The sequence below is a fragment of the Cuculus canorus genome, chromosome 16, assembly GCF_017976375.1.
Source record: "Cuculus canorus isolate bCucCan1 chromosome 16, bCucCan1.pri, whole genome shotgun sequence".
Lineage (NCBI taxonomy): Eukaryota > Metazoa > Chordata > Aves > Cuculiformes > Cuculidae > Cuculus > Cuculus canorus.
The window spans coordinates 16,206,431-16,228,610 of record NC_071416.1 but is presented as its reverse complement, the minus strand read 5'-3'; the positions used below and the strand labels follow the sequence as shown (position 1 = coordinate 16,228,610).

Sequence of the window (22,180 nt, the reverse complement as noted above, 5' to 3'; positions counted from 1 at the left end):
GTGATTCCCTCGTGTGCCGGGATGCCTGGGGCAGGCGAGCAGCATCCGGAGCTGCGGGGTGGGAAGGGCCAAGTAGTGGTGCCCCTGGCCAGGCAGTGACTGACCCTCCCAGAAACACCAATCTACATTGGAAACTCTGTCCTCTCTCTTCACCGTCTGCCTGGGTTAGGATTTGTTTGTTTGCAGCGTTTTGCAAATATTGCACATCTTTGTGCTGGGTGGGGGGTGTTGCATAGCGGGGGGGAGGAAGCGAAGGTGTGAGCTTCGCTCCTCACGTGGCTTTTCAGTTATTACTCGACCCTTGTGCATAAACCCTGCCCCGACCATCTGCACCTGCAGCTATCCCATGCGGGCAAACCCCATCCTGGGAGGATGCAAGGGCACCTCAGATGTATTGATGACTCTCTCCCGTCGCAGGAAAACTGCTAATTAAAGTGGCTAAGCGGAAATGACCGAGGGACAAAGCAAATGCCACGACTGCCATGCTGTCATGCGCCGATGGCAGCTGTGCAGCAGCCGCCAGTAACGACGGCACAGGCGGAAAGCGGGGACAGGACCCTCTGCCCCTCGGCGGGGCGCCTCTGCGAGCAGCAACCTCTTTCCCCACTGCAGGGCTCACGCTGGCGCCAGTGCCACCTGCAGTGCCATAACACCCCAGGCAAAAAGCCTGGCTCCTGCTCTTAACGCTTGGTTTGGTTGAATGATGGGTGCTGAGCGTCTGCACAGCCACCCCTCGGCACCTCTGCGCACCCCTGCAGCCAGAGGGCCTCTTGTGAGGTGCTCGGTGTCCTCGGAAGAGAGGAGGCTGCGGTATCTGTGCTAAGAAAAGGCAGAGATACATCTCGGTTCGGGGAGCGACTGCTAAAAATAGCAATATGTGTGTCTGGAGAGCAGAGGGAGGAGGGAGAGCGCGGGGTCGGCTCACAGGCGGAGCGGGCAGGCAGGGCACAGCCAGTGACGGCACCGGGACAGCGGGTCTTTCCCAGCACTCCATGCAGAAAACGGGTCACTATTCCCATTTAGCACACCCATGATTTAACGGTGCGGCTCCAGCCAGGGGCTGTGGGGTGGTTTCATTCATTGATCAGTGACAATGTGAAGCGCTCCCATCAGCAACTGCCCAGCTGGGTGCCACCTCTGCTACTGACTCTTCTCATCACCTCAAAAGCATCTTTTAATTTTTTGGGGTATATCCACCCTGTCTGTGTCATTCACCCTCTGCAATGCAAAGCCATGCCCAACCAAGGCCGCGTCCGCTGGCGCTGGGACAGGGAGCCCCAGGCTCGGTCCCCAGCGGGCTGCCCGCGTGTGACCTGGAGAGAGACACCTGCCGCCCGTCCTGCACCTGCACAGCAGATAATGTGGGGACTTTTCTGATGGTGGCTTTGTATCGGGCCTCTTCGCAGCTTCTCGGTTCTTTTCATCCTAGACTCCTCGTATGGGTGAAGTGCTCCGGCTGATGCTGACGACAAGCCCACGAGATGCCTTAGCCCAGGCAGCTGCTGCCCCTCCCAGCAGCGCACTGTGAGCTCCCCGTCACCCCACACGCTGGGAGACACCCCACAGACAAAGCTCCTTCTCCAGGATGGTGCTCAGCCACAGGTTCACCATTCCCTGCCTGAAAAGCATGATCTGGAATTATTACTCTCACCAGGATTATTTTAACCCCAAATCCTTACTCTAAACTAAACTCCCACTTTGATCTATAGGACGGTGCTGGGTTTGCATTCAAATCAAGGGAGTGGAGTCGCGCAGAGAGCAGTCTCTCAAGAGGTATGTAAAGACGCTTCATAATCTCAAGTGAGGTAGCTGAGCGGCACGGTCCCGCTCCTCGGTGGGAAAGGACACGGTCAGCAGGGGCTGTTGGAGCTGACGCTGGAGGTAGGACGCCTCTCGGGCCCTCCCTGCGAGGCAGTTTCTCAAGATAACCAAGTTCCTGCTCGGTCATCAAAGCACCAAGATGGAAAAAACAAGGCCAAAGGCCCAGAGAGCAAGCGGCAGGAGAAGCTGCACCCTGGACTTGCACCCTGGGCAGACTTCAGGCACTGGCATCAATTTTTGTTTTCTTGGCAAGTGCAAAGGCTCAGAGTTGCAAGAGCCAAACCAGAGGCAGAGGCAAGGCTGGTCTCAAATTTCTGTGTCCCTTCATCGGTAGAATATGCTGAGAACCCATCAGATATGTAGGTGAGAGAAAACTTGCGCTTGGATTTGCCTTCCGGTGCGCTGGTAGGAGGCGTCGAGGCACGGCTGAGCTCAGAGAAGGTCTTTCACAATATCTGATGGCAGAGCTTCCCCCACCACATTGGCAGCACCCAGGCCTGACCTCTTCCGAGTGACGAGCACCATCACCTGCACCGTCCTCTTCAAGCCTGGCTGGCAAGCAGCTCCGTCGGCCAGGATAGCCAAGGGAGCGTGCCGGGGTGGGCTGCCCGGCACCTGCGGGAGTTTGTGGCACTTGGGGTAGTTACTGAAACACTCAAAGGTGTCATTGCAGTTTCTGCAAACCCCAGGGGGCTCAGCGAAGCCTGGGGATGGGAACGGCTGGAGCGTGGCACTTGGGCAACCGCCGCAGAGAAGGGTGCGAATGGCCTGGAGGAGAACCACATCTTTGGAGAGGAACTTATGGAAGTTGGGCTTGAAAAGCAGGTACACCAGGGGGTTGTAGAGTGTCGAGGACTTGGCAAAGACAGATGACAGCACGAAGGCCAGTGCTGGCACCTGGCTGGCATCACCGAGGACTGCCCACAGGGCGACGATGGCATAAGGGGTCCAGGCAGCCAGGAATCCCAGGCACACAGCAATGCTCAGCTGGAAGAGAAGCAGATGGAGACGGCAGTGCCATGAGTCTCCTACGGTACATGTGGGACGCTGAACCCCTGCAAAACACAGCCTGAGGCTGACAACCACTGCCACGTGCAACAGGAACCCCAACACTCGATCACATCCCCAGGGAAAGGTTCTCAGCATTCTGGACCCATTGTACTGGATCTTCGGGGTGTCAGACATCAGGGCAGCAACTCAAAACATCCCAGCGTGGGCACTTGCTTCAGGTGACTCACACCTGTCCTACCTGCGAAACCTGGGAATTGCCTCAGCCCACCACGGCAGATGGGTACGAAGCACCCAGCGACCCGCTGGGACCTGGCATCAGACTCCAAGAACCTTTTGGCTGCACTCAAATCCCTCTGGCAACCTGTGTGCTGGGGCACAGACTAAGCAAGAGGCCCTGGAAACAGGCAATGCTCAGGCTCCTGTCCTCTAAGCAGACATGAACATTTCTTTCGAGACCAGGCTTGCAAGCTGTTTTCTTTCTTCTTTGTTTTTTTTTCAAAGGATATCCACTTTTGGTTTTTTTTGACATATCCTTGCTAAATTATAGTATTAGCTCATAGTCTGGGGAACTATGACTCACGCAAGCTCCTTTTATGATCTTTTCCAATGTAATTTAAAATGAAAAATCCTTCACCTGATGGCTTTAAACAAGGAGAAACGTGTTATTACCCACACTGATACAAACACTTGGAGAATTCATTGGCAGGGGTAGAAATGTCTGGCTGGCAAAAGGGCTCCTGCTGTGTCCACCTGCCTCCCGGGGCAGGGGGTACCCCGACTCCCCGCACCACCCCGAGCCTTCCCCTACCTTCACGACCAGGCTGTGCACGCTGCGGGCTCTGCGCTGGGGGGACGTGTGCTGCCTGACGGCTCTCTGCGACACCTGCACCGTCCAGAGGATCAGCGAGTAGGAGACGAGGATGAGGAGGCAGGGGAGAAGGTAGCAGAAGATGAAGAGGGCGAGGATGTAGAGCGTGGCCTCCCTGCTGGAGGCTTTCCAAGTGATGCAGCAGGCTGTCCCGTAGGGCTCGGGGCCGTAGCTGCCCCACTCGGCCAGGGGGGCCGTGGCAAACATCAGAGCGTACGCCCAGACGCACAGCAGCAGCACTCCAGCGTGGCAGGGGGAGAACTTGTTGCCTGTGCCGGAGGGATTGAGGTGAGGATGGCTTCCCATGAGCGAGCAGGAATGGAGAGAGGGCTTGTGACCCCCAGCTGCTCGCGCCACCAGTGCTGGGGATGAGGCCAGCTGCATTGGGGCTGCCTGGGCAGGGCAGGAGCTGCTCCGCACTGTAGGTCGGCACCACTGCTGTGGTCACCCCAGGGTCCTGGGACATGCAGACACCCGCCTGTCCCCTTGGGCAGGTGGCCAGAGCAAGGAGCCACGAGAAACATAAGGTTTGCCCCAAGGCAGGCAGCAGGAGCAGCCACGCAGCCTCTCTCAGCTTCAGGAGGACTTTCTGGGAGATGGTGTGGCAGGGGGGGTGTTGCACCCACAGCCCCGTGGGGATACGGCTGCACCCACAGCCCCACGGCCAGCCAGGACGGAGGGAGCCTGCCTGGCTGCAGCAGTCTGAGCACAGGGCAGGGAGAGCTCTGCGGCTGCTCAAAGCCATTCCAGATGCTGTCATTTGAAGGACCTTTTCCTCTCTAGCACTCTGAAGCACTGGGGAGGGAACAGGTTTTTTCCTTTTTGTCCCATTCCCCATCAAATCTTAAACTCCTTGATCTTCTAAGAGCTCAGTATAAAGTGCTAAATCTTCAGACATGCATAGAAGTAACATTATTCTTTGAAACTAAGCAATTAAAAGCACATTGAGATTAGCCATATCCTCAGTGAAAATGGACCAAGGCATAGCTGGGAGATAAGCACAACGTGCCAGGCTGCCAAGCACTCACTGGTCGAGAGAACAGAAACAGTGCAGCGAAAAGCCACGGGTACCTGGGCTGCCTTTTAACAGCCAACTTTTATCTTTATCTTTCCTTCCACCTTTACAGTGATCTCCTGAGGTGGCGTGCCGGCACATAACCAAGGTGACTCTGCTCCAGCATCGTCCTCGAGGCACTGCCAGGTGCCAGGGACAAAGCACGTTAGCGGCTGGCGACAGTGGCAGGCTCGGGGCAGACAAGCAGCAAAGCCCTGGAGAGAGGGTGAGGATGCATCCTGCGATGCTGGACTGCAAATCAAACTAATATCTTTGATTCCTCATTCTATTTTTAGTCTTTAATCCAAAGTCTATTCTGAAGATATATGCTAGATGGTGGATTAGCAGCTGAGCTGAGGAAATTAGGAAGCAAGTCCAAATACGAGCTGTAAATACGTTGGAGATATCCCTGGGTCCCCTCTTTTCCTCTGATGCTCTCTGCACCGCATGACCTCTACAAAGTGCTGGTGCCGAAGCTTAGAGCTGCAAACATTCACGTTAGCTCTGTGGAGGGGAGTCCAAGTGAAAACAGGGCTACAGAAGTGAGCAGTAACACTGCACACCCAGCCCTCCTGAATTAATTAGTACAGGGAATTAAATACATTTGGCCTATGGCTCTCCCACCAGGGACAAAGCAGCTCTTCCTTGCACTGCTAGAGCTTGTGGAGTCTGCCCTTATCTCGGCTCGAGTCTGTGTACGGACGTGTAAAGCCCTGCAACATGCTGTGACACAGCAGGTGGGATTTTTGTACAGAGGGAGCACAACCCCCTCGACACGAATCTGGATGATATTCCTCAGCCCTAGAGTGAAGCAGGGGACTGCTGGGGTGCGTGCACAGGGCACGGGCACAGGGCTGGGGCTCCACGTGAAGGTGGAGAGGAGTGAATACACAAATGATCAAAGCCTTCAGAGCCTGCAGCACCAGAGTATTGACTGGGAATAGGTTGCCCTAGGGCAAAGCTTTCCCAGAAGAGGTGGTGGATCTGGTGCATAAAAAAAACCGCCAAGAGTTACGTTAACAGAGAGCGGTGTGAGTATAGATCAGATAACGCATCCCAGCACCTACCATATGCTGGGTAACAGACCTTCAGGCAGCAAACCGTGCTGAGAACCGTCAGGCTGGTGAGGCTGCACAGCCCAAACAAGACCCCGCAGAAGGCGTAGAGGGTGCACACCGCATGGTTGAACAGCCACCTGCAAGGGAAAGCCTGTGTGTGAACGCAGCCCCTCCGCACTGCCCAGGGAGGCTGCCGAACAGCCCCTGCCACTCCGCTGGGTGGGAATTCTCTCTGTGGTCCCTGCTCTGGAGGAAGACTGGGTATTTCCCAGCCACTCTCCCGGCAGCGAAGCCTCAGCTGTCCGTCCCACAGCAGAAGCAAGGCTGGGCATGCACGGGGCTGCTGCGATGGACTGCATGGATACCAGCACCTGATTGCCCAAGAAAACATGGGCATGACCCTGCCCCGATTCATTCCTTCAGCATCTCAGCGACAAGCACAGATGGAGCCATGGGCGCAGGAGCTGCCCTTATCCCCACCAGCGCACACCACTGCAGTGCTCATAGGTGCCAGCTGGAAAAGCCATCACCAAACCCATTTTACAGCAGATCTATGTGACTATCTGTAGGGACAGGGAACAGCAGAGCATCCTGCTGTGCGATGGGTGCCCCAGTGCCACCAGATGGACCCCTCGGGTCTCCCTGCCCCCCCAGTCACCCTGTTTCAAGACAACATTTGCAAACTGCACCGAGAACCATCATCCACTGCCGTGTTCCTTCCACAGGGTACCTGTGTGCAAAGAAGGAGGAGGTGGCTAAAGGGAAGAGCGTCACTGTCATGCTCAGGTCACTGATGGCCAGGTTGACGATGAAGAACTCGGCAGGCTTGAGCACAGACCTCTTCCGATAGGCCACCAGCAGGAGCAGCGAGTTCCCAGAAAGAGACACAATGCCTGTGGAGAAAGCAGAGGAACAGCGCTGTAAGTGACAGAGCCAGGAAAGGAGCCAGGATCATCTTGAGATGTTTGGAAGCAAACCCCAGAGATATCTACAGAGGGTGGAAATGGCTCCACGCTCGCACTCAGGAACGGGCTGAGCAGGGGAGCCCACAGGACCCGCAAAGCTCTGTGAGCACGTCTGGAGCTGCTTTACATTGAATTTGATCCTTTCCCCTTCCTGAGATCCTACAGAGATGTTTGGTAGGAGGGCCGTGAAGGGAGGAGAGTGCAACAGGCTCCGGGTGCAGGATCCCTTCTTCCAGCTGGAAGGAGTAAGGGGGGCACTTCCTTCCAGCTAGATAAATAACTGGAGCTTTGTGTGATTGCTCCTCTGATGTCAGGCCAAGGAGCTGGGCCCCTTCGCCTTTTTAATTTCTTTCTGGAAACGTCACTCCTGTGAGTCTGTGTTATCCAATATCATGGTAAGAAAATAAACAAGAAGAAAGGCATTATGGAGATCAAGGAAAATACAGACTAAACAAAAGAAGGCTCTTTGTTTGCTATTAGTGTATTTAAAACAACAGTGGTGATTAAAATTTTATAACAAAGGCCTTCTCTCTCTTTTTAATTACATAATTGTGCTTTCATTGAAAAGAGGTTTCAGCGTCCTTGGAAGGGGAATCTTTGCTGCTCTTGGGGCAGGTTGGGAGACAGGAGTTTCTCCCTAATGGATTAGGCTGTAAATTGAATATCATGGTAAGAATCATCTTCCAAAGCCGTTGAATGGCCAACACTGAAGTTCCTCTAAGGAGCAGGATTCCCATACAAGACCTGGCCAAATCCAGGGCTTTGGAGTCACTGGAGGGTAGAGTGCAGACATGTTTATCCCTGTTCCCAGCCTCACAAGATGTTTTTCCCACAGAGCTTGTCTCAGATCTGTACTAAATAAATTTGATCATCTTTACTACCTCCTTGGAGCTGTAGGTGCCGATGGGACTGCTGGCAGCCCCAGCGGCACGAGCATCCCTTGGGGTTGCCCATGCTGGCAGGCATGAAAACATTCTAGCATTTAGGAGACAATGTGCTCAGGGCTCAGAAAACTGGAAGGTTTTTCTTTGCCCATCACTCATTTCTGGCCCACACCAACCATATCAAAGCACATCCCAGTCCCTGACGGCTTTTTAGTGCCACCAAATCCAAATCACAGGACGTTCATGAACATTGTCTATGGAAAGTTAGGGCCAGCCAGAGATCCAAATCACCTTCAATAGCTGTGCTGCTGGCAATGCCAACAGTGAGTCCGTCTGCCTCACATTGGGTGGCTGCAGCAGGAGCACATTCCTCAAAGGTTGTTCTTCAGCTTTCCAAATAATTAAAAACAAAACTGGTACTTGCAGCTCCCCTGACAGAGGAATGCAGTCACCAAGCTTTGGCCAGATCATCTTTTTTATTCCCATGGGGAGCACCAGTTTAATTATTCTGCTAATGAATGAACATTTCTGGAAGCATCAGTGACTGCAGAAGGCCTCAGTGTCTCTGGGCTGCCCACAGCAGGGACACAGGTATAGCAACCCGTCTTTCCTTACCAAAGACTAAATAGAGCGTGCCAAAAATCAGATCTTCTCTCTCCGATAAGGTGGAGATGAACACCGAGGCATTGGATGCGTTTCCCATCTGCAAAGCAAGATACAAATACAAGTGAGAATGAATGTTGTCCAACGACGGAGTGCTTGGCTTCCTCAGCTCGCAGGGAGGACGGCTCTGTCACACTCCTGGCACGGTGCTACACCCAAGCCAGCAGCGAGCAACGCCCCGGCCCCACCACCGCAGGGGCGGCTGAGCACTGACCTGATCGGCTGAGCAGGGGGACGATAATATGATCAGGCCGGAAACCTCACTCGATTACCATTTCTTCCATTATGGATTTCACTGCTTCGCTTTCACCTTTGGACCCAAATTTTCTTTGCAAGTCTCGGCCCTGTGCTGACCGCAGCAGGCGCTGCGTGTCCAGACGTGGGGACCGGCTGTTCAGCCCTGGAGGGTTCATGTTTTGCAAAGCCCCCCAACCCCTCCAGACTTGCCTCATCCTTCTTGTGCCTCTGCCTGTCTCTGTGTCCCCATCAGGAGAAAGTCTTGGCCCAAACTGCCCTTGCGATGCAGCCAAGAGCCGTTCATGTGCCACCCCGGCAGCGCATTAATTGCCTCTACCATTGAGAGGTGCGCACAGTGCGCCGAGAGGGACCGTGCAGACAGGAGGACTCGCAATAAACTGCTCCTCAAACCCCAGCCCAGGACACCCTGCAGCTGGGGACGGAAAGGAATTGTCTCCCCGATGATCTCATCACCTGGCTAGGACCTTCTTTCTTCAGCTGTAACTAAATCTGATCCCTGTTGCCAGCAGTGAAGGACTTGGGAGTGAACACATGCATTAGCAGCAAAAAAAAAAAAGAATCATAGTAAAAAGTCATTCTCTTTCTTGGGGTGCCTGCCTCAATCATTGAGTTTTATTGGCTTAATTAGTTTCTCTGTTATTTTGTGCAGCTGAGCCAAAGGTTCCCAGATGCTTAGGAAGTTAATAAGGGGTAGTAGAGCAGAACAGCAGGCATGCTTCAGTATAGTCACTCCCTTCACTGATAACAAATAAACGGGAAAAAAATTCTATTCAGGTGAAAAAAGAAAGAGAGGAGGTGAAAGAAAATAATGGTTTAATTAAATGTTTCTATAGCTGTTAGCTTGCTTGCTGGGCTGTTTAATGCATGCAGTATTCCTGCCTCCTTCCCTGAGATCCTACCTGTGTGCCGTGTGAGAAAGCAGTGCCCTGCCAGGGAGCAGCGACGGGGAGGGGAAGGCAGCGGGGGCAGACACGGCATGGTTTAACACTCGAAAGTGGCAACGGGCTGCTTATTCTGGCCTCATAGCAAGAATAATAATAATAATGATATCCCCAGGACAGATCCCTACCTGAACTCTCACTGCTATGAGGCGGATTGGGAGCTATTGCATGGGCCAAGAGCTGTAGGGGATCATGGAATCATAGAATAGTTAGGGTTGGAAGGGACCTTAAAGACCATCAGTTCCAACCCCCAATGGGGATTGGAGCCTTTCTTTCTGTGAGTTTTGCTGACATGAACTTCACAAACAGAGCAACCACCTTTGTTATCTGCACCCAGGTGAAAAGACCCACCTCACATTTAAGGCTGCACTCAGACAGATGGAGCTAATTACTTGAAGTAATGAGTAAATTAGCTTGGAGTGTAAATGTATTTTAAGACGCTAATTAGTGTTAAACTGCCAAAAGATTCTGTCAATAATTTTTTGGTCTCTGTGTCTCTGGCCCATACAACCAAATACTGATGGACCATGGTTCTTCTGGCCTACTTCATGGTCTTTTGTTGTGCAAAACAAAGCGTTCATTTAACAACAGCATGTGCTTTACCAAGAAACTAAACTCCAGCTACTACCTGCCAGCTTGGAAGAGGCTGCCCTTGGAGTCTGAAATACCACTGCCTATGGGAAAAAGCGCCAAGCCGTGTGATTGCCCAGGCAGGCTGACAGCCACGCTGCTAGTTTGCTACTTGAACACACTGACTGTCCCCTGTCTTGTTACCAGTACGTGCAAATACAGTATAGCAACTTCTCATACATCATTACTTGCATTTCTACAGGCAGTTTTGATGTTCAGCCATAAAAATTCATTACTCTAATAATTGTCTGCTAAAATATGTAAGGAAAATATTAACATTTGCGTCTTAGAGGCTTCTTTCTTTAAATAATACAGCGTTGGTGTCAGAGCAGCAACTTGACTTGGAGGACTTCTCCTGGCTAGCCATGCTTCACAGACACACACTCCCCTGACCTGCTTTTCCTTATGCTCTCCTGGCTGGTGGACATCGCTCTCTCTCTTCTGCTTTGGCACAGGGGCAACCTTGAACCACATTTGAATGTCCTCATTTGCATGATAGAGTTCATGTGCATAGATTTGCTTTTCTTAGCAAACATAATTCACAAGGTGCTTCCTTTCCACTCCTCCTACACCCCCCCTCCCGCCTGGTCCCAGTGCAGAGAGCCAAGACCTCTCAGCGTGGCCCCACAGCAGCAGATGTTGCTTGTGAGAAGGTTATGAGAAGTCACTGTACCCTCCATCCGCTCAGTTGGGCTTTCTAGCTGCTCTGAGCTGAGTGAAAACTCCCTGCCCCCCCCGTAAACATCTACACAACATAATTACCAGGGCACACAAGGTTGGAGTTTGAGTACTGATGTGCCAAGATCCACCCTGAGCACTGCTTAGAGGGAGAAGGGTTTAGAGATGAAATTATCCCAGCTAATATTAAGTGGGGAAGCCGCACGCCAGTCTTCATCCTGCGCTGGGTACCCAGAGAAGCAATTCACTGCCTGATCTTTCTGCACTTGCACCACACTAAAAGCATCTCAACATAACTCAGTTTGCTCAGCTCTTCCCCTGCTCACGGGCTTTCTCTTACAGGTTTATGTTGAAGATGACTGTTCCCTCTCTGTGTCCACAGCGTAACTGATGGCACCTGCAGCTCCAGGAAGCTCCTCTCTGCTTGCTGGGACACTGGGACATGCCCACCTCCAGCTCGGGGAGCCTTTCCTGTTTGGTCTCTGGGAGCTCAGGAAATCAAATCAACAGGAATTCTGAGTGGAGTGCATGAATCCCAGGCAGAGGCACCAGCACAGAGGTGACGCCAGGCAGCTTTAAGTTGTCCCTCCTCACCCTGGTCTGTTCTGGGCCCATCTTTAAGCAGACACTAAAGCAATAGCAAAACTGCTTTCATGTGTTCTGGGAGATGGGCAACAAGCTTGGTGCAAGCCAGGCTCTGGGCATTAAGAACACACTGCTTGATTCCAGAGAGCCTACAAAACCATTTAGGAGGGGAACATAGCGGTTCTGGGGATGGGAGATGGGGGGATCCCTTTACGAGGTCAGTCGTTTCAATAAAATGATGCTCCTGGGTACCTGGTACTGACCCTGCAACACGAGCCTCTTCGCAAGCACTCCAGGTGCTTACACACCCAGGATTCCAGCCAAATCTCTCCCTTTATTGACTCTCCCTTTATTTTCCGTTGGAGACTTAGGTTCTTCCTTGAGATTTTCACTGACAATCCCAACTTGTTGGACACAAGTGCTAGAAATCCCCAGCAGGAAAAAGGGAAACATTTCCCAACCTTTCTTCAGCTGTTTGGTGCAAATCTCATCCCTGGCCTCGAATCCTCAGTACGCTACACAGTGACTCATACAGAATAGCAAAATAAATGGGGCTTGTGCTCAGGTTTTGTTTAAAACCTTGTGAGTCATTTTATCTTAAGAAAAAGCAACAATGGCAAATCTGGGTTTTAGTGGAGAACTGAAGTTTGCTGGCTGCAGGACTGCTAGGCTTTAACTGAAGGGAGCAGTCAGTACTGACAGGATGCTGCAGAAAAGTTATCAGATGAGATTTCTCCATCACAAGGAAGCAGAAAAGGTTGGAGCCCAACTTCCCCATTTTTCAGGCCAGCCACTAAAAGGTTTGTAAGGAAATGGGCTTTCCTCCTCACCAGCACATGCAGGAAAAGACAGACCATCACTCTGATGCATATTCATAATTGTCAGGGTGAAAAAGCTGCTTCAGAGTATTTAATTTCACAGCTAATGAAAATCCAATCTCAATATGCTTTCTATGATGAATGTCCTTAGAAGCCCACCTCTCCCTTCCTTGTGTTCCAAAGCATTCTAATTGATGCTAAGGTTATTAGACCTACAGTATGACAATGAGGAAGTGGGGAGGGAAGGAGAGAGGAGGTTCTGCTACATATTCATCTTCTAAGTTTCTCTTCAGAATTTCTTGAGAAAGTGACTCTTTCCCCTTAGCCACAAACAGGTTAAAAATGGAGGCACATTTGGGATGTGTGCACTAAGATACGAGCCTGTGGCTTTGGAATAAATGCACACACCATCAAGCTAACGCTGTTTGGGGCACTGAAGTACATCACTTGTCCATAAAATGACCTTCAGCATCGCTTGTTGCTCTGACCCTCCCCACACACCTCAGGCCACCGGGAAGGGAGCTGCAGTTTTTGGTGATGAAGCCCTGTTACCGTAGGAGCTGGGACCCAGTTAAGGGATCAGGGGACTGGAGCGATGACCCAGGCTGCAGTGTGGCAGCCGGCGATGGAACTGGGAGACACCCTGGAAGCAAAGTTGATGCAGAGGAGAGTAAACCCAGAAGGAGAGAAGGATGTAGAGGTGCTGGACACTGGCTGCCCCCTGTTATATTGAGGCTGGGCAGGTGGAGATAGCGGCGGTGGTGAAAAGGGCTGCTCGGTTCATCTCCCCCACAGAGCACCCAGGATGGTGAATGCTTCATAGTCCAGTGAAAATAATCTCTCTTACTCTCCTGTGCTCTTTGGAGGGTAAAGAGTGTCCGTGTACAGGGAGAGGTGATTTATACCTCCTTGTACCAGACAGAGTGACTCTGGCCATGAGAACGATGTCCTTCATTAACCTAATTGGAAACAACCTTCCTTTAGGGCTGAGCAAATCATTCCTGAAATTCTCATAATGCATAGTTCTCCCCTAGGCCATATTTCATTCTTCCTCAAGAGCCCTTGGAAGCATACATGCTGAACACAGCACACGCACACCACCTCTCCAAGATGCTTTAGCAAAGCATGGAGCCTGGGAAAAAGGAGGGACTCTGGTCACACAGCTGCACTGGGTGACGAAAGAGGGCAAGGCCCAGCATAAACAGTCTGGAAGGAATTGTTCCTGCTCCTCCGCATGCATGCACACACGCAGCAAAGGAAGGAGAGAACTGGCAAAGCTTGCAAGACCTCATTTCCTTCAGAACCCTGGCGGGTCTCCATCCTGCAATGCATCAGGGGAGCTACAAGTGTCCTATGAGATCAAGCTGGCAAAAAATAACAAGAATCCAGGGTAGAGGAACTTCTATTTCTGATATATAATGTGAGGTAGGTCTTATTTTTATGGGTGTGCTTGAGGTATTTGTAAAGCACGTCTCTCTCGTTGTAATTTAGAAAATTATTAAAATGCATCTCTTGCTAATGCTATTGACACACAGATAATAAATCAGTTTTACAGAAACATGGAGAGCTGCCATTTTTGTGTCTGAAAGCAAATCATACCTAAATCCTGCAAACACACCATAGCTACGTACGGCACACAGGCGAGTGAATTTAGGGTGAGGGCAAAAACTATAGCAAAACTCTCAGACTTTCTCCTGCTGCTTTCACTGGGGCTGTGTAAAGCCCTCCCCCCAGGTGAATCGGAAGGTGCTGCACTTATCTGAGCTCCTCTGTGAGGGGGATGCTGGGTTATGTTCAGACCTGGCTCCAGGAGGTGCTTACCTGGTCTTTGCCCTTGCTGAAACAAGGCTGTGTGTAACCTGCTACCCTGCCAGCTCACAGAGCTGTTCTGGCTCTGCCTGCCTGCTGCAAACCTGCCTCCCTCTTTCCACGATGCTCCCCCAGGTGAGCACGCGACAGAGGGGAAAGCCTGCACAAGCCTTTCCCTGCGCTGTCGTGTTTGGTGGGGAGTCACGAGCTGCAGAAGCATCACAGCAGGTGCTAAACACATTCACTCTCATTTCTGACAGAAACAGCTGCTGGAGTTTTTATCCAACTCAAAAACATTTAAAAAAAAATGACAACGCTCAATCAAGCCTGGATCTGAAACTCCTCTGGGAGGGACTGCAGAGGAGAATGTCTCGTAGGGGCTACCCAGCCAGCACAACACAACCCTTTAAAATCAAACTGCTTGGCCACGTAGTGGGCATACAAAGCTGCTTTTCAATTTGATTTAAGCTCCATTGCTCAGACTCTGTTCTGAGAAGAGACAGACTGTGAAAGCTCCTTTCCCCTCAATTTAATCATACTTCAAAATGAGATGAAGTTTTCCAAGCAGCTGCTGCTACAGGTTCATTACCAGGAAACCCTCGTATTCTGCATTCCAGACCTTATTCTTGTGTTCACAAGCAGAACCAAACCTAAACCCGCATCCCTTACTGGCACTTGGGAGGACCCCGGCGTGGCTGGACCCGCCTGATCACATGCGCTCTACGTGAAAAAAACATACATTTTATTTTGAATTATTGTTAGTTTTGCCTTTTACCTCTCAAGACAGTTGCTCTTCTTCTGCCAACGTACCACAAAGACAGAACCTTTCTTGGAGAGGAGGAGGAAACCTGATGAGCCTGGAAAATCAGCTGACCTCCAGTCTCTTTCAATAGTAAACAGCAGGAATCGATTTCTGCAGCTCCTGGCACAGGGGAAGATCAGACGCTGATGCCTGTCTAGCAAATAAAGGTAGCCTTAAAGTGTCATAGAAGAGCAAAAAAGCACAGCTGAGTGACTGTTGAGTGTCTGAAGGACAGATCGCAGGGTAAGGAGACGCAGCTGTCAGTCCCTCACGGATATCACTCTGTAGCTCACAGAGCTTTCCCGTGCCAGAGTCGCCCATCCCCAGCAGGACAGATAAACCCCGTCCGCTTTCCGCCTGCCTCTGGCAGCCGCCCGGGACCCTCCCAAGACCCTTCGAGAGGGGCTGCGACCCTACTCACATGTGCCCCTAAAGCTGTCGGTGTCACTCGCACACAGCAGCCCCTGCTGAAGGCTGCTCTGCCCGGTGCCGCGTTCCATCGCACACACACACGGAGCGTGTCTCACACAGCCCGGGGGTCACAGCGGGTGGGGATGGGCTCCAGCGCCCCCGGGACAGCATCCGCCCCACACCCAGCGCCGGGGATGCTCGGGGGCACCGTGTCGCTCCCGGGGATGCCCGCGGCAGTTCCTGCCCGGCAGTCCTGCCCTTACCTCTCCAGGAGGAGCCCCCGCCGCAGCCCGCTCCGCTCCTCGCCGACAGAAACTTCTTTGCGGGATCCCGCGGCCGCTCCGCGCGGCTGCGGCTACCGCGGATCAGCACCATCGGCTACGGACAGCTCCGCTGCCGCCGCGCCGCGCCCGGTTCTGCCCTGCCCGGTTCTGCCCTGCCCGGTTCTGCCCTGCCCGGTTCTGCCCCCCCCGGTTCTGCCCTGCCCGGCTCGGGTTCTGCCCCCTCTGCCCTGCCCGGTTCTCCCGTGCCCTGCCCCGGTGCCGGGCAGAGCCCCCCGTGCAGAGGGGGCTGAGCGTGGCCGTTCCCGCAGCCGGGGCAGCTCCGGCTCTGCCGGGCTCAGCCCAGGTACCCGTGTCCAGCTGCGCTCTGCTCCCCGCAGGGCACTCAGCCCTCGCACCCTCCTCCCCAGCCGCACATCCCGGCCAATTGGCCTCGGTTTCACTGTAAGGGAAACTGAGGCACGGAGAGCGTAGTTTAAAGGAGCAGCCCACGGCCTCAACAGCCCCAGGCTCACGTTTCTCCCCCCTTGGCCATCTCCTCCCAGCCCACCTCAGAAGAAGCAGGCTGGTGGTTCACTCACCTCTCCCTGCAGATGTGGCTGACCACCCGGCTCAATCCCATGCTGTGCTGTGAGGTGCTCCAAGGACATGCTCGGAGCGACAGAGGAGACGAGGAGGTGGGGATCGCTGTGCTGAGCTCGTTGCCAATCGGAGCCGGGTTTTGTTTTACACCCAAATCGTTTGACCTGTCTCTGCTTAGCAAAGCACAAGTCACAGCCATCACTTAACCATGCTTTTTGTTAATTCTCTCCACGCCAAGAGCTTCTCCTTGGCTGCCAGTTAGAAATGGGAGCAATATCAAAAGCCCTAATGCTCATTTTCAGAGTTCCGAATCTTGTCAGGACTGCTGGTCAGCTTGGATTCGTGTGCCTAAATTTACTTCAGGAAAGAACCCCAAAGGAGGAGAAATGGACAGCAATAGCACAGCAATAACCTTACGTACTCTACGTGCTTTGGAAAAAGCCTTCATGAGAAACATTCATGGACTAAACAGCTATATAAATAGATACATACCGAGATTATTATAAAATGAAAGTTAGCTGTTGTTTGTGTTCCAGAAACACAAGGCGTCCGCCAAGTTTGAGGCCCCGCTGTGCAGTGTCCTCCACATGGCCAGAATTAACCCAAAGATCCTGACATCCATCAGAGAACATGCCCCATTTTCTCCCTCTCCCCTGGGACAGACCTGAGGCGTGACGTTCAGTGACACGACGGGGACACAGAGAGCCCTCAGCAGAGTCACAAGCTCAAATATGAGCAGCAGCACTTCCCAATCCACACCACGCTGTACACAGGGACTGCAAATAGTTACTAAACTTTGTGGGCATGTTTGTCCAATTGAACTATGTTTTTTAGCATAGTTTCCTTGGGAAACAAACCTCCACCTCAGTCTGCCTTTCCTCATCGACACCACTGCTCCCCAACAGCACTTAATTCATCAGACATTCTCATCCAGATTTGGAAAGGGATTGAAGTCTTTGAGATAATGTAGTTCCCATTTGGTTTGTGCAGTAGGGAAAGACCCAAAGGAGGCAGCTGAGAAGGCAAGAAAGCTCAGTGGAGACACCATGGGGCACTCAGTTGATCCCACACACCCCTGCTTGCTACCTCTCTTCTTGTCCTCAAGAGATTTCTTGAGAGAGACGGAGGAGCCAGGGGTTACAGAGGTGATGAGACAGAAGCCAAATCTGCAAGAAACTAGGCTTCATAAGGTTAGCTGATCACGGAACAGCTCTTTTTCTTGAAGTCTAAACACATGACGAGCTGTGCTCAAACCCAGACCTACCACACTCTTTCAACATTCGTTTTTTATAGTAATGGTCAAGGAACAGAATGAGTCCTTAAAAGAGTACTTCCAATCTGGGATTTAACCAACAGGCTGATTTCTAGAAATCAAAATGGACCTGAAGCATAATTCTTTGCTGTGAATGCTACAGATTTCGGTATAACCTTTGTTATCCCAAGAATCTTAAAATTTTTTCTAAGCTCTCCCTTCTTCCTCCCCCTCCAACCCCCCCCCCCCCAAAAAAAAACCCAAGCAAACCCTAACAAACAAACAAAAAAAAAAACCAGAAAGAAAGAATGAATGAATATTTGAGCTATCAGTCCTCCCAAAGGAAAAAGAGGCCGCTCGGCAGAAAATGACCATAGGACTCTGGCAGCACTACAAAGACAACAGAGGAGGTAGGGGTAGGTCAAACCTACATCATGTCATCCATCCCAGAACTAATATTTCTGGCTGCCGGCCATTAGAGTCTGAAGTGAAAGGACTTGCCAAGCAGGTTACAGCCTGTGATTGGGCAACTCGGAGAGCCCTGTTCCCCCTTTCAACACCAACGTTAATCACAGCATTGGGACTGCAATCCTGTTCAATTTTTCTGTGTCTCCCTCTCTGCCCGTGCATCACAGGCAAAGGCTAACCAGCAGGTTTTGATTTCTCTTTGGTCACCTCTTGAGGAGACCTACTCAAGTTCAGTCTGAAGACTCCAAGTATTTGGGTTCGCTTCTAATTCACTGGAGCCCGTTTGCACCAGCTGATGGGGCTTTGTACAGCAGATCTTGTTGGTCTAAGGTCTTGGTTCCAGCTATACCTCCAAAAGAGACCAGGGTTTAAGTCTCTATATTCCTTTATTTTTGTGTTCTCCAGTCAAGAACAGCTTCCCTGTTGGAAGATACTTTCTCCAGATGCTTTTGTAAGTCTGTGCTAATAAAATCAAAGAAGACTTTTCATGTAATTAAACATTTAGGTTTTTAAGCATACGACTGCAGAATCTGCAGCTCAATTGCAGAAATCTGAGGGGTGTGGCAGTAAGCACAGGGACACAGGAACTCCGCTGCTCACCTGTGAACCAGGAGGACACTGCAGCAGCCGGCAGGACCTCACCTTTAACAACGCCAACCTCCAGACCCAGGAGCAAGCAATTCCAGATTCCACCTTTGAAATGAAGCTTATGGACTCTTTTTCTCATAAAGAACTCGAAAACAAATAAACAAAATCAAATTACTGTGGCTCTTAAAGTAGGTACTTGGGTTGTCCTTCTGCCAAGGGGAACTGGTAGGGGAAGAAAATGCACACGCATACACCCGGGTGCACATGCTACATCTTCCTGTCCAGAGGAACCCAGTAAAAAAAAATCTGTGAAAGTTGTTTTGCAGCTGCATCAGTGAAACGTTACATCCCCTGCTGCTCGCTCAGGCTCTCAGCCTTCCAGGGCAGGTTGGTGCTTCCTCAGCACGTGGCTTTATCCCCGTTCTGCTGGCTCTCCTGCTCCCCAGCTGTCCCAGACGGATGCCAGTATCACTTTTGCACCAGGTGAAGAAGGGACAGTGCAGCCCAGCTGCTAGCTATCAAAGATGCTTTGCAGCACTGTGTCCTTGCCCAGCCTCAGCTTAGCATTTCTGCAGTCCAGATGGTGGGAAGTAACCTGAAACTTGTACCCCTCTGCCTTTTAGAAACTACCAGGACCCTTTCCTGGAAGCACCCCACTAAAACGCTGGCAAGAAACTCTGATAGGAGGAGGAGATAAGACTGGCTGATAAGTCTGGCTGCATTTGAGCTTCCTTCTATGTATGTCTGTCCCTGTACTGGAAGACGCCAGCTGCAAGAGTTTGTAAGCGTACCAGTGTGTTGAGTCATTTAAACTACATAATTGTGCACCTAATTTGTATGTGCAAATGCTACAACCTTTTCCATGCAAACCGGGCATTCTGACACACAAGTATTCCTCATGGAGATGTGTTTACAGTTAGTTTACTTGTGTAATAACTCTACATGGAAAATAGACACACAGCTGTGCCTCTCTTCTGCATATCAGCCCTGACAGGAATACTGTCCCAGCTACATCTCTGTCTCTTCCATCTCTGGCGGGGAGCTGCCACATACACGCTTTGCGATAGTGAGCAGGGAAAGCTGGTTTTAAGGCTACAAGGACAAGAGGATACATGGTGGCAGCTAATGCTGCCAGGGGCCCAATTCTCAGCTTATTTCTTCCATCTCTTTGCACTGCTGGTGAAATGAAAAAGCATTTCTTGGGGTATCAAAGGGACATGACAGGGCATCTGTTTTCTTAAACAAAGGAGGAGGAGGGATGTTGCCCAGAAAAAAGATAGCAAGCGAGCTCATTAGATTTGCAAAGAAGTAACTTAGATAAAGATAAGACAAATGAATGTCAACTGGAGATAAGAAATACCCTGGGAAAACAGTGAAAGCTCCCCAATACCAAGACACTAAAGTGATTCAAAGTAGGGGGGGGAAAGAAGAAATAAACAGAGTGGTGCAGTGGAGAGTTAGTTCCCATGCTTACTCTACTGTGGAACAGGTGACTGAGAGACCATCCAGCTACAGCATCATTAGAAGAAAATTCCAGCATAATATATAAGATATTCTAATTGCTACATCTAATTATGAGGAAGAGTAAATCACCATGAAAAAATTATCTGTCAAACGGAGTATAAACACGCAATTGACAAACTGAGAGCTGTCATCTATCTTCAGAAGCTGCTGCTGCGTATAAAAAGACACTACTTATACTCGTGAAGGAGAAGAGTGCTTCTGGAGTTACTGTAAAGTCATATTAATCCAATGAATCATTAAATATTTACATAGACTTGATAAAAACTGAAAACTTCATCAAGTACCAGTAGGACTCCATTTTCCATTTTCAAACTGGATTTTGCTAAGGCAGCTGGACAGATGTTTAAAGCAGTGCTTTGTGCAACATCCAGTACAAATCTAACTAAAGAATTTCCTGAATAACACAAAAGTTTAGACCACCTGCCATGACCACAGACAGGTCTAACTAAACCTGAATCCCCAAAAATGCTGCATGATCTGTGCATCTTGCCCTCAACGCTCCCTTTCTTACACCTTTGTTCATATCTCACTCTTCATCAAAGACAAATAATAAGCAAATACAGAGTCACTGTCATGTGGGGATTACGCCTTCAATTGGACCAGAGTTACATCCCCATCAAGCACTCCTACAGCCTCACCCTCACTCTTTTCAGCAAGCAACTCGCAGCAATCCTCCAATCGCAGCCTGGAATTCAGCCCAGCCTCAGGAGGCCCCAGGCAGCTCCTTGGGGTGATGCTGCTGGTGAGGGTCAACATCTGCCCTTCAGCGGCCAAAGCGTTGTGCTGACCCTGGTGACAAGTCTTGGAGTGAGCTGTAGCCAGACGGGTTCCTTTATGGGCTGTGCTGCTCAGAGAGTGCACCGAGCAGCCCTTCCAGCCTGTGATGGTTGCTTTTATGACCAAGGCTGAGATTTTGGCTTCTGCCTTTTGAACAGAAAGCTCTGTGGATGTGCTACCCGCACCCACAAGCTGTTTCAGCTATACAGAACTGCTATCCAGCTTTTCCTTGTTACTGATTTATCATTGAGGCAGCAAGTGCCAGCGTTATCACACAGACCTCCTACACTCTCAAACCATTATTGGTCCATTCCACATATTTATCTATTTTGTTTTTAAGACATGAAGGGCTGATGAAGTTCAGATTTCCATTTAGGATATTTACTGCACTAAATCTAGGAGGTTATTGGGAATTTATTGGATTCTAGTGCTTTGCTGGTACAAACGCTTTATTTTAAAAACAGATGAGGCTCTGTGAGCACTGTGAGTGCCCTCTATGAGCACTTCCATCATTAATAAAAGCACTGATAGACTAAGAGGTAGGACAGACGGTACAACGTTGTAGCTAATCATGAGACTGAGACCATCCTGAAATCCATGAATCCACAAATTTCCAGGGTCCGAGGAATTTAAGTGGCTAGTTCCTGAGTAGTAATTACACTTAATTCATTTCTGTGACCTTTACAGGCAATGAAGGGTCCAGCCTACACCTTGAGCTTAAACCCATACAACTCTTCTAATCACACATTTCAGTTCTAAAAAGGAACAGGAGTGTCTATTAGAAAACTCTACAGAGTCAACACTTGAAGTATAATACTTACTAACTATCCAGGAATGTTAGAAACTGAGATATAGAGCAGCTATGGCACACTGAAACGTCCAGTGAAACAATTTCCATTCCAATGACTCCTAGGGACAAAGTCTTAAAGAAAACTCTCAAATGCAAAGACCCTCAGTATAAAGTCAAGAAAGAAGAAATTCTAGCAGGCTTGAACCATTTCTTTGTAAAGTCAGGTGTTCCAGCTGAAAGAAGGTTTGCACTGAGGCTCAGACTGGGAGGGCTGACGTACAGGAGCGTGCTGCTTCCTGCAGTCTCTGCTGCAGCGACACTCGTGCTCGACAGAGGAACAGAGCAGACAGTCCGGGATGGGTTTGCCTTAGGTCACTACAGCTAGATTTTCCAATGCTTTCAATTGATGCCCTTGGTAACTCCAACCAGCCCCCGGCTGGCACGCAGCAATGTTAACTAGACCAAGCCCAGTGACACTGTGCTGGTAGAAATAGATCTGCTTCCAGCACTAGGACTCTGTTTCCTTGGTCACCTCTGGTTGACTCAGTTTCCCTCTTAGAAGAAAGCAGATTGCAGGGATGTCGCGAGGCATAATTTAAATATGCAAAATGTGCTGACATCACTCACTAAAGACCTGTTCAGAATGTTTAATTTTTATTTAT

At 50.6% G+C, this 22,180-nt stretch overlaps 1 protein-coding gene across 1 annotated transcript; it reads right to left on the bottom strand.

Moving 5' to 3' along the window:
• LOC104057404 (opsin-5-like) lies at nucleotides 1–15,287 on the bottom strand. Its single transcript, XM_054081964.1, has 6 exons — nucleotides 14,819–15,287; nucleotides 8,277–8,364; nucleotides 6,543–6,705; nucleotides 5,822–5,949; nucleotides 3,641–3,969; nucleotides 1–2,808 (listed from the first exon to the last, which is right to left on the bottom strand). The coding sequence occupies exons 2-6, from the start codon at nucleotides 8,362–8,364 to the stop codon at nucleotides 2,254–2,256; spliced, it is 1,263 nt and encodes a 420-aa protein (XP_053937939.1). The 5' UTR covers nucleotides 14,819–15,287; the 3' UTR covers nucleotides 1–2,253.
• Between the last annotated feature and the right edge of the window lie 6,893 nt (nucleotides 15,288–22,180).